The 12,613-nt window shown below is 33.9% G+C and overlaps 1 protein-coding gene across 2 annotated transcripts; it reads left to right on the top strand.

The window, feature by feature from the left end:
* The first annotated feature begins 7,585 nt into the window (after positions 1-7,585).
* LOC110686099 (probable 6-phosphogluconolactonase 2) lies at positions 7,586-12,379 on the top strand. 2 transcript variants are annotated; one of them, XM_021862683.1, is made up of 4 exons: positions 7,586-7,731; positions 8,692-8,899; positions 8,989-9,124; positions 11,427-12,379. In XM_021862683.1, exons 2-4 carry the CDS (start codon positions 8,727-8,729, stop codon positions 11,919-11,921), a joined length of 804 nt encoding a protein of 267 aa, XP_021718375.1. In that variant the 5' UTR covers positions 7,586-7,731; positions 8,692-8,726; the 3' UTR covers positions 11,922-12,379. The 2 variants fall into 2 exon arrangements, with proteins under 2 accessions (XP_021718375.1, XP_021718374.1); XM_021862682.1 differs by lacking the exon at positions 7,586-7,731 and adding an exon at positions 7,817-7,951.
* Positions 12,380-12,613: the final 234 nt, after the last annotated feature.

Genomic DNA, 12,613 nt, shown 5'->3' with positions numbered 1-12,613 from the left:
TGATGGTAGAGAGCCTTATCACTACATTCAATAATGTTCTTATCCTTTGGAAAAGGAGGAGAATGATGCTACTAGTTTTCCAAATAACCAAGATTCTAGACGCACGAAGGATAGGGAACCGAGGAAGTTTCATATGTTCCTCAACGGTTAAAGAATTAACCAGTCTCTTAAGATTTCCGATTTGTCTTATATTTGGATCTCTATCAAGGGAAAACCTTGAGTTTTTGCAAAAATTCCACTATATCATGGATGACTATACGAGTGAAGGAAAAGACCACCTATGATGGGCTTTCAGAACCCCATAAGGCAAAGGAATCCAAAGTTCCTGAAACCTCACTCCCGCCCACTAAGATGGTGGGTCCAAAAAAGAAGTGTCGCAACAGAAAGGGCCAAAAGGAAAAGGTCAAGCGAACCCTGGACTCCTCCGTGGTCAGCCACGTTGTTGGGCTTCCCAAGCCCAAAGCGTTGCCATGGAGAAGTTAGATGATCATTTACCCACTAGCCTAACTTCTAGTAACAATGAGGGTTCGAATATCGAGGAGGGGAACGAGTTACCTGCGAGAAATATAACTACCAATGATTTCGATGAAATGGAATCCGTAGATTCTAACGACAAAGACTCCATGACTGTTGAACCCAATCCTGTGCAGTCCTCTCCATACGACTCACCACCTTCATGTTCTTCGCCACGTCAAGGAAAAATGGAAGGCCAATCAGGTCAAGGGTGAAGAACGAGAAAGATAAAAGGTATTCTACTTGATTTTGCAAGATCAAGAAGCGCGAGGGAACAAGTTTGGAGCAGCTTAGGGCTGATTCTGGAGATGGATATCCCCAACCCCGTTATTTGTATTGCCAAGCAGTTCATAGCGTCAATCCCCTTTTTAGTTATTGTATTAGTTTGGTTAAGAGATTTAAATTTTCTCGTTATTGTATTGAGTCAGTTGCGAGCTAGTCTCCTTTTAGACCGTTGTAAAAAAATAATAATAAATAAATAAGAGTTGTTTACTTGTTTTAGAACAAGCATAGTTTAGGCACTTTTAAAAAAAAATTTGACACTTTTTAATTTGTGGATTATAGAAAATAACATTTTTTTTATTTTTTGAAGGCACTCAAAAGAACATTACCGTAAGGACGTAAGGTTATGAGTCAAGTACGTAGCTTACAATCATTTATTTTTTTTTTATAAAGGTAAATTTGAATAAATTAAAAAAGAAAAACAAAACAAGAAAATATATCGATGTCATTGCATTTTACACAAGTAATATAGAGCTCATTAATGATTACGAGTATATTTTTTCATTGAATTCTATACGTATTTATAATTTTTTTCTTTATTTTTTTTTTTTTCAATATGGTTAAATGTGGAATATCCAATGATTATCAAATACAGTACAAAAATTCAACATCTTACGTAATACGTACCCTTAAGAAAAGATGCGAGAATCTTATTTTATACCTAATATCTTATTTTATACGTAGTATTATATTCAACATCATTCCTAAACGATTCTATTCACTCATTATAATGTTCACGTCACATTAAATCAAAGCCAAATCTTTAGTTTGGCTGAGCAAATTCCTGCTAAATATAGTTTATTACGTTACACGGAATGAATCAATTAGTTTCACCACGAAAAGGAAATACAAGGAAATTTGATGATAGGGGTGATATAAAGAAAGGTGGAACCATGGTGTCAAGTCATGAAAGCTAAGAAGAGTAGTTGTAGTTGAATTTGTTTCTTTCTTTTTTCTTTTTTTTTTGGAAGAATAGTTGTAGTTGAATTTAGGATTTATATAGAGTGGGGTGATACTAATCACACATTAATACAACATTACTTATTTTTTATAAAATTTGTTCGATTGATACTAAAAATCGAGAAAAAATTAATCTTTAAAAAATAAAAGCACACAATCTAACATTGTCTGATTGGCAAAATCAACTAAAATTACATATATGTTAAAAATGCGTGCATTTCATGAGAAGTTGAGATTTATAAAGTAATAATAGGATATTCGTGATTTTTATGACCCCTTGATGTAACCTAAGTTCCGATCATTTTTTATTAGCCGATGAATGTCATTAGAAAACAAGCCCCTATTAATCTATTATAAGTGTATTAGAAAATGGGCTTACGTACTTGGGCTAATAGCCTTTTGGGCCATGGCCTAAGACCTAAGGTGCAATTTCCACACATGTGTGTTTATTTATTTTTTATTTTTTTTTTTACAGGAAAAAAAGGGATTTCATTAATAAAATATAGTCAAATGGTACTTACATATTCCTAAGAAATCAAGAATCTCAACACAAGTACACACCTTAAAACTTAATACATCGTAGATTTGATTAACAATCGCCTTAATAAAAAACTTCATCTGAAGCAATACAATCTGTGAGTTTGCACTAATTTGGCTTGAAATCCACTGATGCGTAGTCGTTTGAGTGAAAATACTCATATGATCCTCCGGATTCTTGTAGAGATTATGAAACCCTAGATTTTCAATTTTTGCCATACAAACATAAAAAGAAAATAAGAAAATAAACTCAAGAGAAAAATCATCATCTCAAGGATGAGATTTATTTATTGAAAGCAATTAAAAGATTTTTGGGGACTTACCACCGGTAAGAACACTAGTAGAAGCCCCTACAAAGATTCACAACTGAGACCAAGAGGAAAGAGATGGTAGAGATGGAGAGAAAAGGGAGAAGAGAGAAGGAAAACCTTCAAAAAAAAATTGAAAAAACCTAGCAATGGAGGCTAGGAAAACCATCCCAAGGGAGAAAACCTAGAGGGATAAAAAAAAACCCTCCGAAGGAGAAAACCCAAAAAAGAACCCGTGTTTATCTCTTTTTCAATTTCAAGTATAATGAAAAATTCTTATTAGTAAACCAAATAGGACAATAGGACTCAAGGCATGATTTTACTACTTATACAGTTATATATTTTGTCGTATCATAGGTTCTTAAATTAAAAGTTTTATTTTTCACAAAATGAATGAAGTTGCTTACCTAATTCTCCTAAGTGAAACTTTTTGTGTTTGACCACACAAAATATTGGCTTCCTAATTGAAAAATACTTAGCTTGTTTTATGGAAAAATATTCTTCTTACCTAGCTTCTATTTTTAATTTAACCAACCAAACAATACCATAGTCTCTTAGCAAAAGTATAAGATAAAAAGATTTCTATGCTTCCCGCAAGTTTTACAAAGCAAAAGGAGCTATAAGAAAACAAGATGAAAAAAGGAATCTAATCAATTGCGTCATGTTCTGATTAGTGTAGTTTCAAGATACCATGAAAACTGGGGGGTAAAGAGTCTTGATTTGTCATGATTGAAGGGGAAGTGTTGATTAGTTTTAGAAATAGCATTGCTTTTTTGGTTATGTCTACTTTTTTTCTTGCCATTTTTTGATGTTGATTTGCAAAGAAACTAGCCTTTCAAATATCATGTCCAAAAGTCTAAATACTTATCAATTACGTGATTAACCCGTTAACTAATTGATAAATATATATAATAAGTATGGCAGGAAAAAAAAATGATCTCAAAAATATTATATTAGAGTGTGTTATAAGTATTTAGCTCAACTCGAGTTAAATAAGTCTAATAGCTATATATATCGCAGATGGATGACAATTAAAATGATACAAATAACTCATAGATTATTAAACATACATGTCTAGTGGATCATTTATTATTAATAAAAATGTCCACTAAAAAAAAAAGCTAAAAATGAACAAAGTGTACAATGAACAAGATCCCTGCCATTATCATCTCCCATGGATTTTGTTATTAATGTTTGATACAATTTTCAATTAGTATTAAAATTTAAGTGGTGTGATTATGCAACATTAGTGACTAGTATATATATATATATATATATATATATATATATATATATATATATATATATATATATATATATATATATATATATATATATATATATATATATATATATATATATATATATATATAGACAGTGGTTACAATAAGGACAAACAAACTAAGCTAGAAAGGCTATCTGGCCTTCCCTAGCGACTACAGACTCGTTACTACAACAACATTGACATACATGATTACACAAACAATTACAAACAACACTAACAAACTTCTTTCGGGGACGGTCGGAGAGGGCCGGTGATTGGGGAGCGTCATTCTTTCGCTTCATACCAGCATGACATATACCTGCATCAACAAACTTTTTCATAAACTTTCTCTTGTTTTTGAAACTGGAACCAAACACGGCTTTTCGGCTCGTTCCCTTCTCAGTTTATTTTCTTCTCCTTCGTCTGATAGTAGATTTCCTTCTCTTTTTTCCACTATTAGTTTGGCTAGTTGCATCCTCTAGTATATTTATCCTCGGCCTGCTCAATCTGTAGCTTAGTGGAGCACGGCCTTCAATTTTTCCTTCAAATGCCGGGTTGCCCTGTAATTCTTGTGATCTCAAACCTCCTCATGTGTGTTCAATTGTTTCTCTCTTCTTTTACAGGTTAACACAGCTCGAATTCGGGCTTGTTCTCTTCACCTTATAAAAATAAGTGTCAGGTCTAATAAGTTCAGATAAATCCTGATCAATTGGTAAGTTACAATAAAGTCCAATAAGTTTAATAAGGTCTAATAAGTTCAATAAGGTCTAATAATTTCAATAAGATTTAATAAGTTTCAATAAGTTATATAAGGTCTAATAAGTTCCAATAAGTTAAATAAGGTCTAATAAGTTCCAATAAGTCCTAATAATAAGGTCCACTAAGTTTCAATAAGGTCCAATAAGTTTTAATAATTTCAATCAGGTCTAATAAATTCCAATAAGTTCAATAAAGTCTAATAAGTTTGGGTAAGTTCAGTTCATATAAGTTTAGGTCCAATAACGTGAAGAGAACACACCCTTAGCGAGCTAGGCCCTTTAAACGTATGTTGGGTGGGTGAGGGGGGGGGGGGGATAAAGGAATCCCCATCCCAAAGTGTCTATAGTGAGGTTTGAATTTAGAGGTGTCAAAATCTAACCCGACTTGAAAAATCAACCTGAACTGGCAATCATATATATCCGACCCGTACCCAAAGAATTGGTGAAAATAGTGACATGTAACCTGAATCGAAACATACCCGACATTAACTGATAACCGAATATACCTGATACTTTATGACCTAGACCTGAACCTATAGTCAACTTGATATTAACCGAAAACTGATTAGCCCCGACTTGATTATAATCTGTACCCGATTAGTACTCGACTTGTTTAGAATCTGGAATCAATTATAACCTGTCACAACTTGTTACCGACCCGAATGGATATAGTTCGACAATTGATTTAACCCGACCAGACAGTGATCTGAACCTGAAACAACACTCAATTTGATAAAATTTCAATATAATATACACCTAACATAACATACTTCTTACCTGAATCATAGTGATTAGTTTAGTGACCCATGATCTGATTTTATCCAACTAGTTAAACCAACTTATATTAACCCGCATTGATATTGTTTTGACTTAAAATTGACGTGGATTTCAAATTGTAATTAAAAGTTAATTTGAAAATGTTATCAAATTTAGACCCGAAACAAAAAATATCCGATTCAGATTTTGTCTCACATGGACCCGATAATTTAGAATGACTCAAGTTTGAAATTAGAACTGACCCGACTCGACATGACTTCACCTCATCGAACTCGCCCCTATCACTCGAATTGACACCTTTACCGGCTGACCCTAAGAATGACATGGCTTGATTGTGCTTTAATCTATCAAAACTTGTCTTTACAAAATCTGACTAAGATGTGACCCGAGTCCAAGAATGACTCGACCTAAAGTTCATCCAACATAAATTTACTTGTTTCAAACTTGTCTGCAACCCGACTTGATACAAACCGAATCCAAAACATAATCTGACCCAAAATTGACTCGAATCGAACCCGAACTGCAACCAATAAGATACAAAGCCTGTCATAATCCAAATCGAACTTGACCCAACCCTACCCGACCTAAACCTGACTTGTAAGTCAGAAAAAACCGACATGATCCAACTTGAATTTGACCTAAACCTGACTTAAATACCCAGTTTGACATCTTTAGATTTGATCCCATAAGCTCTTGGTTGTGACAAACCTTACCATAGAATTTTTCTACAGTATTATTCATGAAAGTCATTTTTAAGTCTTGAATAGTTTTTTCCATCTCCCTTGAATGTTCTTTTTTACCATTTTAGTAATAAATTCATAGAATTTCCGTCCAAAAATAATTATTTTGCACAATGCTTATTACCTAGTAGGGTCTATATCTTCTAATTTGTTAGATATATAATCGCATACAAGGTGTTACACGTGAGTACATAATGAACATCCTACTCTTGAAAGAACATATATTTCTAGATAAAAGGAGCACATAGGTAAAAATGAAAGAACATATCCTATATCGATGATGAATGTTTTACAGGGCAATATGACGAACTTTATAGAGGTTGAAGTGGTGGTGTATTAGTAATATTGCTCCTCATCCTACATCCCTAAAGTCTAGTAGGTAACTTTTATTTTATATATCGAGATAGGGTAATTCCGAGGAAGCCCGGGTTTCTCAATTGAGAAACGGTGGCTGTTTCTCAAATGACACTTTCGAAATTATTTGAACAATGAAATGGGCCATTTTGCTGACTGAATGTGAAAAAAAACATTTAATGAGCTGTACAGTTTTTAACACCATTGACGGTGTTAATTTCCCATCGTGAGACTATTTTCTCCTTCCTCCCTTCCTTCTTCCTTCATCAACAAACAACAATGGTGCATTCCACTTAACACCACAACAAGCACCATCCTCAACACTACCAACACCACCATTTTTCGGCTTTTTCGCAGCAAAGCCGCCGAATTTAACAAAAAAACCCTAATAAAAATATAAAAATTATGGCATGATTAACCCCAAAGAGTAGGTGTTTGTTGTTTGCTTGTGAGTTTTCCCTTCTTCATTGAATTCCTCGACCTTCATTGTTGCAGAAATCTTCAAGTTCCATTTTAATGGTGGGTTTAGTTCTAGTTTCCGTAATGTCTACTTTCACAGAGTTAAGTTGTCTAATAAGAAAAAAAAATTTGAATGACATAAATGCCCATAAAGTTTCCACCAAAATGACGAAAGCGCCCCTTTGAGGTAATTCCTACTCTGTGTTGTAATAATCATAAATACTCTCTTCGTTTATTTTAAGTGAAATGTTTTGACTTTTACACCTAATCCAATCTGACTAATATTAGTGATTATTGATTTATACGTTAGATATTAACATCAGTTTTCAAGAGAAACTTTTCATCTTAAAAAACGGAGAAAGCATCCATTTGTACATTAGGTGCCTTCAATAACTTTGTATTCATGTTATTGTACACCCGTCTTATTTAAGAGTTTGCGATCCCGTAATAAATAAAAATAAAATAAACAATCCGATGAATCCTTTTCAGATAGAAAAGGAATAGCAGGAAATTCATGATAAAGACAAAGAGTGTACTTGACTTGTGCTATGATTTATTATCAATAAATTGGCAATTATCCATAAGTATGACTACCTCCATTTCCTTGTTATTTTTTTTTTTTTTTTTATTTAATTTTTTCACAGTTTTTCATCTGTTTGAGTTTATCCAAGAATTTCAGAAACAGATAAAAATGGAGATGTCGACATTTTAGAGTTAACAAATCAATTTATAGAAGACGTTTCTACTTTCTTGTGGATCGATTAATGCACGTGTAAAGGGTAATTTCTCTCTCAATGGTTAAAATATTTTGAACCATTTTTTTTATTATTAATAGTTATAATCAGTTAAAAAAAAAAATTCTTTAAAAATTGAAATTTTGGAACTCACCCATTATAAATTGATCATTTTCTTATGATACCCATCTTCTACCTTTGTCTATTTTGGCTTCCATTGCCACCCTTCTTGTTTCTCTCTCTTCAACTTCTGGGTTTTTTCATTGTAAGAATTTCTTCTTTCTCTCTCTAGAAAATGTTTTTTCTTAGTAATTGTTTTTTTTTTTAGTTCTTGGTTTCGCTTTCGAAAATTCTTGTACGAGACGGTCTCACGGGTCGAACCCAGTAGTCTTGGGGTTCTTGGACTTTTGTTGTTGGTTATGATGATAAATGGGTTATGGGTTGTTGAATGATCTGGGTTTTTTTGTCATGATAACTGTATATTTTTTGCTTTTTTTGCAATTGGGTCCTTTTATTTTGATCTTTGGTTAAAGTATTTTTGTTTATTATTTTATTTTTGGATGGTTGAGATGATGATTCTTTGACTTGAATACATTGTTTCTTTGTTGCATGTATGTTGTATGAAATGTTGGGCAATTTTCTTACTTCTGAATGTTTGGTGTGTTCTGGTTTTGTAGAATTCTGAAATGTTGACTTATTATTGTTTGTCTACTGTGTAAATGTTATAAGGGAGAATCATGGTGATTTTTGTTTTTATCTCATGCTTCACTTGCGATTTTACTGTTCATGTGTGCGAGATTGATTAATATGGTATGTTAACTTGGACTTTCTCGCGGTTGCATATTCTGTAGGGAAGACGTTTGATATTATCATTTTGAATGTAGGACTTTTGTTTGTGAGATTATTGTTTTTTATGTATAGTTGCATTGTTGTATATTGGGTGTATTACTTGAGTCTTTATTGGTGTTGATTAAAACTGAAGAGTTTATCTTCTTGTTGAAACAGAACTTGTTCCTCAAATTTGTTGTGTAAAGGAAAGCATGGCGTTTCCTCGAGTTCAGACGAGTAGAGGAGAGTTAAGGATTCATGAGAGTTTAGATGATCTAAGCACTGACTTGGTAGAATATATATCTGAATTATCAGATGCATCAGTAAAAGAGCGGGGCGTTTTTACCATTGCTTTATCTGGTGGTTCTCTAATTGGCTTATTGGGGTATTCAATCTATTCATTGCTCATCTTTTACATTATGAGCCTTTTGGTTAGTGATTTGTCTCTTGACTTATATCATTGTGTCAAAACAGAAAACTCTCTGAAGCGCCTTATAACAAAACTATTGATTGGGTTAAGTGGTATATTTTTTGGACTGATGAGCGTGTGGTAGCAAAGAGCCATCCTGACAGTAATTACAAGCTAGCGAAGGACGGTCTCTTGACCAAGGTCCGTTTTTCGGCCTCTTAATTTTCGTCTATAGCTTCTATACTTTCTGAACTGAATATGTTTTGCCCTGCTTTGAAGCAGATTCATGTATTTCCTTGGTGTCTTCTTTTATTGTTATTGTATCTGTTTTATGACCTTGGAGCTTCATTTTGAATTTTGAAGCTTGCCTGTTTGATTTCTACGTTTGTGTCTAGTAATTGTGCAAGTTATTGAATGCTCCTACCATATCTTGATTTTAGTATATTCGCGGTAAGAAGGGAACAGCTAGCATGTGATTGAAATCAGAAAATAAAGGTGGGGCAAGAAAGGAAGAGAATGGTTTCTTATGATGTCATTTGCAGTTCACTATTCACATCTATAGTTCCTTGATGCTGAAAGGTTTTATGATTCTTGACAAAAATGTCAGATTCGGCACCTTTATTCATTTATAAGCATATTTAACATATAGTTAGGAAAATGTTACTGAAAGTTCTCTGATCTGTAGGTTTTATCTGTCAACTTAGTGACAAGTTTGTTTTATACGAGCCTTTTGTTCATAGATGTGATTTCTTCCTATTTTATGTTTGTGGGATTGTGGGCAGTGCTTTTGTTGATTTTGCTATACCCAAATATGTAATTCAACACATCCAAATAGCTGGCAAACAAAATTAGTAATTGAAAGAGGAAAAGAGACGAGCTTGTGACTCAGGAAAAAAATGCCTTCTTTGAAATACAGTTGATTGGGTTGTTTCTTTTGTATGCATTATGTTTTGAGCATGTGAATCTTCTTAGGTCGAACTTATTTTCCATTTTCTGTTTTTATACTTCAACCGAGTGGAAGTTCCCATCAGACATGTTTACTTTTGTGAGCATGTAATGTTTATTGTTGGTTACAATTATGTTTTTGAGTTGAAGTTCTTGCTGCATACCTATCTTGTTTATTAAATCTTAATTTGTGGTTCCTTTACTATCTTGTACTCTGTGTACTTTGTTAGCTTGTCATTTAGGTTATTAACAACATTTTTACTTGTTAGTCAATACAGATTTTGTTTTGTATCCCCTATCAAGTTAATGTGTAGATGCTGTTTTCTGATTTTAATTTATGGGACGAGACAATATTAATTGCTTGACCCGATGACACCCATCCAGGTATAGTTCACTTTCATGGCCGAAAGGTTAAGGAAAAGGCCAAGTATGAATTTATATGCTACAATTTTTTTGGCAAAAGTATATACAGTCGCATTACTCTTGTATGTGGCTGATTTTGGTTGTCATGAGGTATGTTTTGTTATAGTTTCTGCTAATTCAAAGGACATTTCATTTGCAGGTGACTTTTTCCCTTCCCGATCTCCTTTAAATTACTTGTATTTATTTCTGAATGTGCTTTTTCGATTTTACTCTTTTATTACTTTGCTTGTAAGCCTCCTGATCCATCTTAGAAGAAATGATGGCCTATTATATTACTAGTTTTTAGATCACTAAAAATGAGATTCCTTAGGTGGTTTGTTTATTGTTTTCATTTAGTTAAATTTATTCACTGATCTGGTGGTTGGCTAGATGCTCCTATGATGACTTTAGGATTATTGAATCCTTCCTAATTAGAGGAATTCCAATATACCTTGATCATTTATAGAATGTACTATGCTTGCATCAGCAACATGTAAGCCACTTGTATACTTGATTCCTATCATGGGTCTACATGTTAGGTGAGAAATTTAAACAGTGGTTAGGTTAAGTGAAGATGGTGACATTAATTGAACAATTGTTAGATTAAGTAAATTATTATATGATTGTTGTTAATCATATGTCAAGTCTTCGAACTGTTGTCAAAACACCACAGTCCATACTACTCTCGCTTGATGGGAGATTGAGATGACGGGACTGAAGTTTAAGCTTAGATTAGTGTTAAAGTCGTAGACCCTTACTTGTTTTCAGATCTTATCCTCATTCTTATGAGCTACGCTGGAATTTGGAGCTGAGAGACTTTTGAATTTACTATGTTTCTCCATTGCATTCGTTCAGTTTCCCATGTGCTGCCAAACCAATCCTTCCAAGGGCTTTGCTAATATTTCTGAGCAAAATTGTTGGCAGTGAATCATCCTAATTGAATGCTTGTTACATCTGTATTCGTGACATCTAAATATAATCATAGATGATGATATTGTTTTCATTAGTATCATACTCCCGTAGTCTCGATACATTTGGTTGTGAAAATGAAGATTATAAAGCTCCTGAAGGATCAAAATTCTTTACATGATGAGACATATACTTTGTTGAAAATCATGACCTAAAAATTTTCTTTGTTCTTCCTTGTAAAATTCAGGTGCCTGTTATTCCTAGCCATGTGCACTCCATCAATGATTCCCTATCTGCAGAGGATGCTGCAAGTGAGTATGAATTCGGTATCCGGCAGCTAGTTAAAACTCGGTTGATTAGTGTTTCTGATATCAATGATTGCCCTAAGTTTGATCTCATTCTTCTTGGAATGGGACCTGATGGACATGTGGCTTCTCTCTTCCCTGATCACTCTGTGTTGGGTGTGAAGGACGAATGGGTTACCTTCATCACTGACTCTCCCAAGCCTCCACCTGAGAGGATCACTTTTACATTGCCTGTCATCAACTCAGCATCCAATGTGGCTGTGGTGGTGACTGGTGGTCGGAAAGCAGAGGCTGTATGCCAGGCAATCAATGCGGCTGATGTGGGACCCAACTCAGTATTGCCAGCAAGGATGGTGGAGCCATCAACAGGGAAGTTGGTATGGTTTTTGGACCAACAAGCTGCCCTGAAACTTGACGGAGTTGCAGTTTCCAAGTAGTGATCAACTCATTCGTGTGATTAACCTATGCTTTCGACCCCTCATTTTGGATAGTTGTTTTTTGGCTGAGAAGAGCGTAATAACTGGAGGCTTGCAGATTGGTTTCGTAATTCTTTTTGTGCTTCTCAAGTGGTAGGATTGGTTGTTTTGTGAATAGGCAGCTTGTGGATGATTTACATTGTATAATTGCACCCATTATTGTCGCTATCAACTCATCATCATCTCTTTTCTTAACATTGGTGTATATTTTGCAGCAAAGAGGAGCGAAGTTAGTTTGTTAAGAGATTTAGTTTCTGTCAGCTATTATCTTACATACCTTAGCCCACAGATTTCTTTTGCTGTCACACCAATGTGAAAACTATGTTAAAATCATAGTTCTTGGTGTTTGTTTTGTAACTTTGTTAGTCCTAAAATAAAAAAGATTAAAAAGGAATCAAATATCGTTGTTGATTGTTTTAGCCAGTAATGATTGTTTTAAAGATGAAGATTCCAACCTACCATTGAAGTTTATGCATTACGATTAAGAACACTTGACCAAAGGCATCTCAGATTCCTTTAACGTGTAAAAGTTAAAGAGAATATGTGTATCACATTAATTTTGCAATCATCCTTAATTGCAGATGTGAAAGCTAAATCTATCAAACGATACATATTAGGTATACTTGAAACCTATGTTACTCGGACTCTTCATT

The sequence above is a fragment of the Chenopodium quinoa genome, unplaced genomic scaffold, assembly GCF_001683475.1.
Source record: "Chenopodium quinoa cultivar QQ74 unplaced genomic scaffold, ASM168347v1, whole genome shotgun sequence".
Classification (NCBI taxonomy): domain Eukaryota; kingdom Viridiplantae; phylum Streptophyta; class Magnoliopsida; order Caryophyllales; family Amaranthaceae; genus Chenopodium; species Chenopodium quinoa.
The sequence above is the reverse complement of the archived record's forward strand: the minus strand, read 5'-3'. Positions and strand labels throughout refer to the sequence as shown.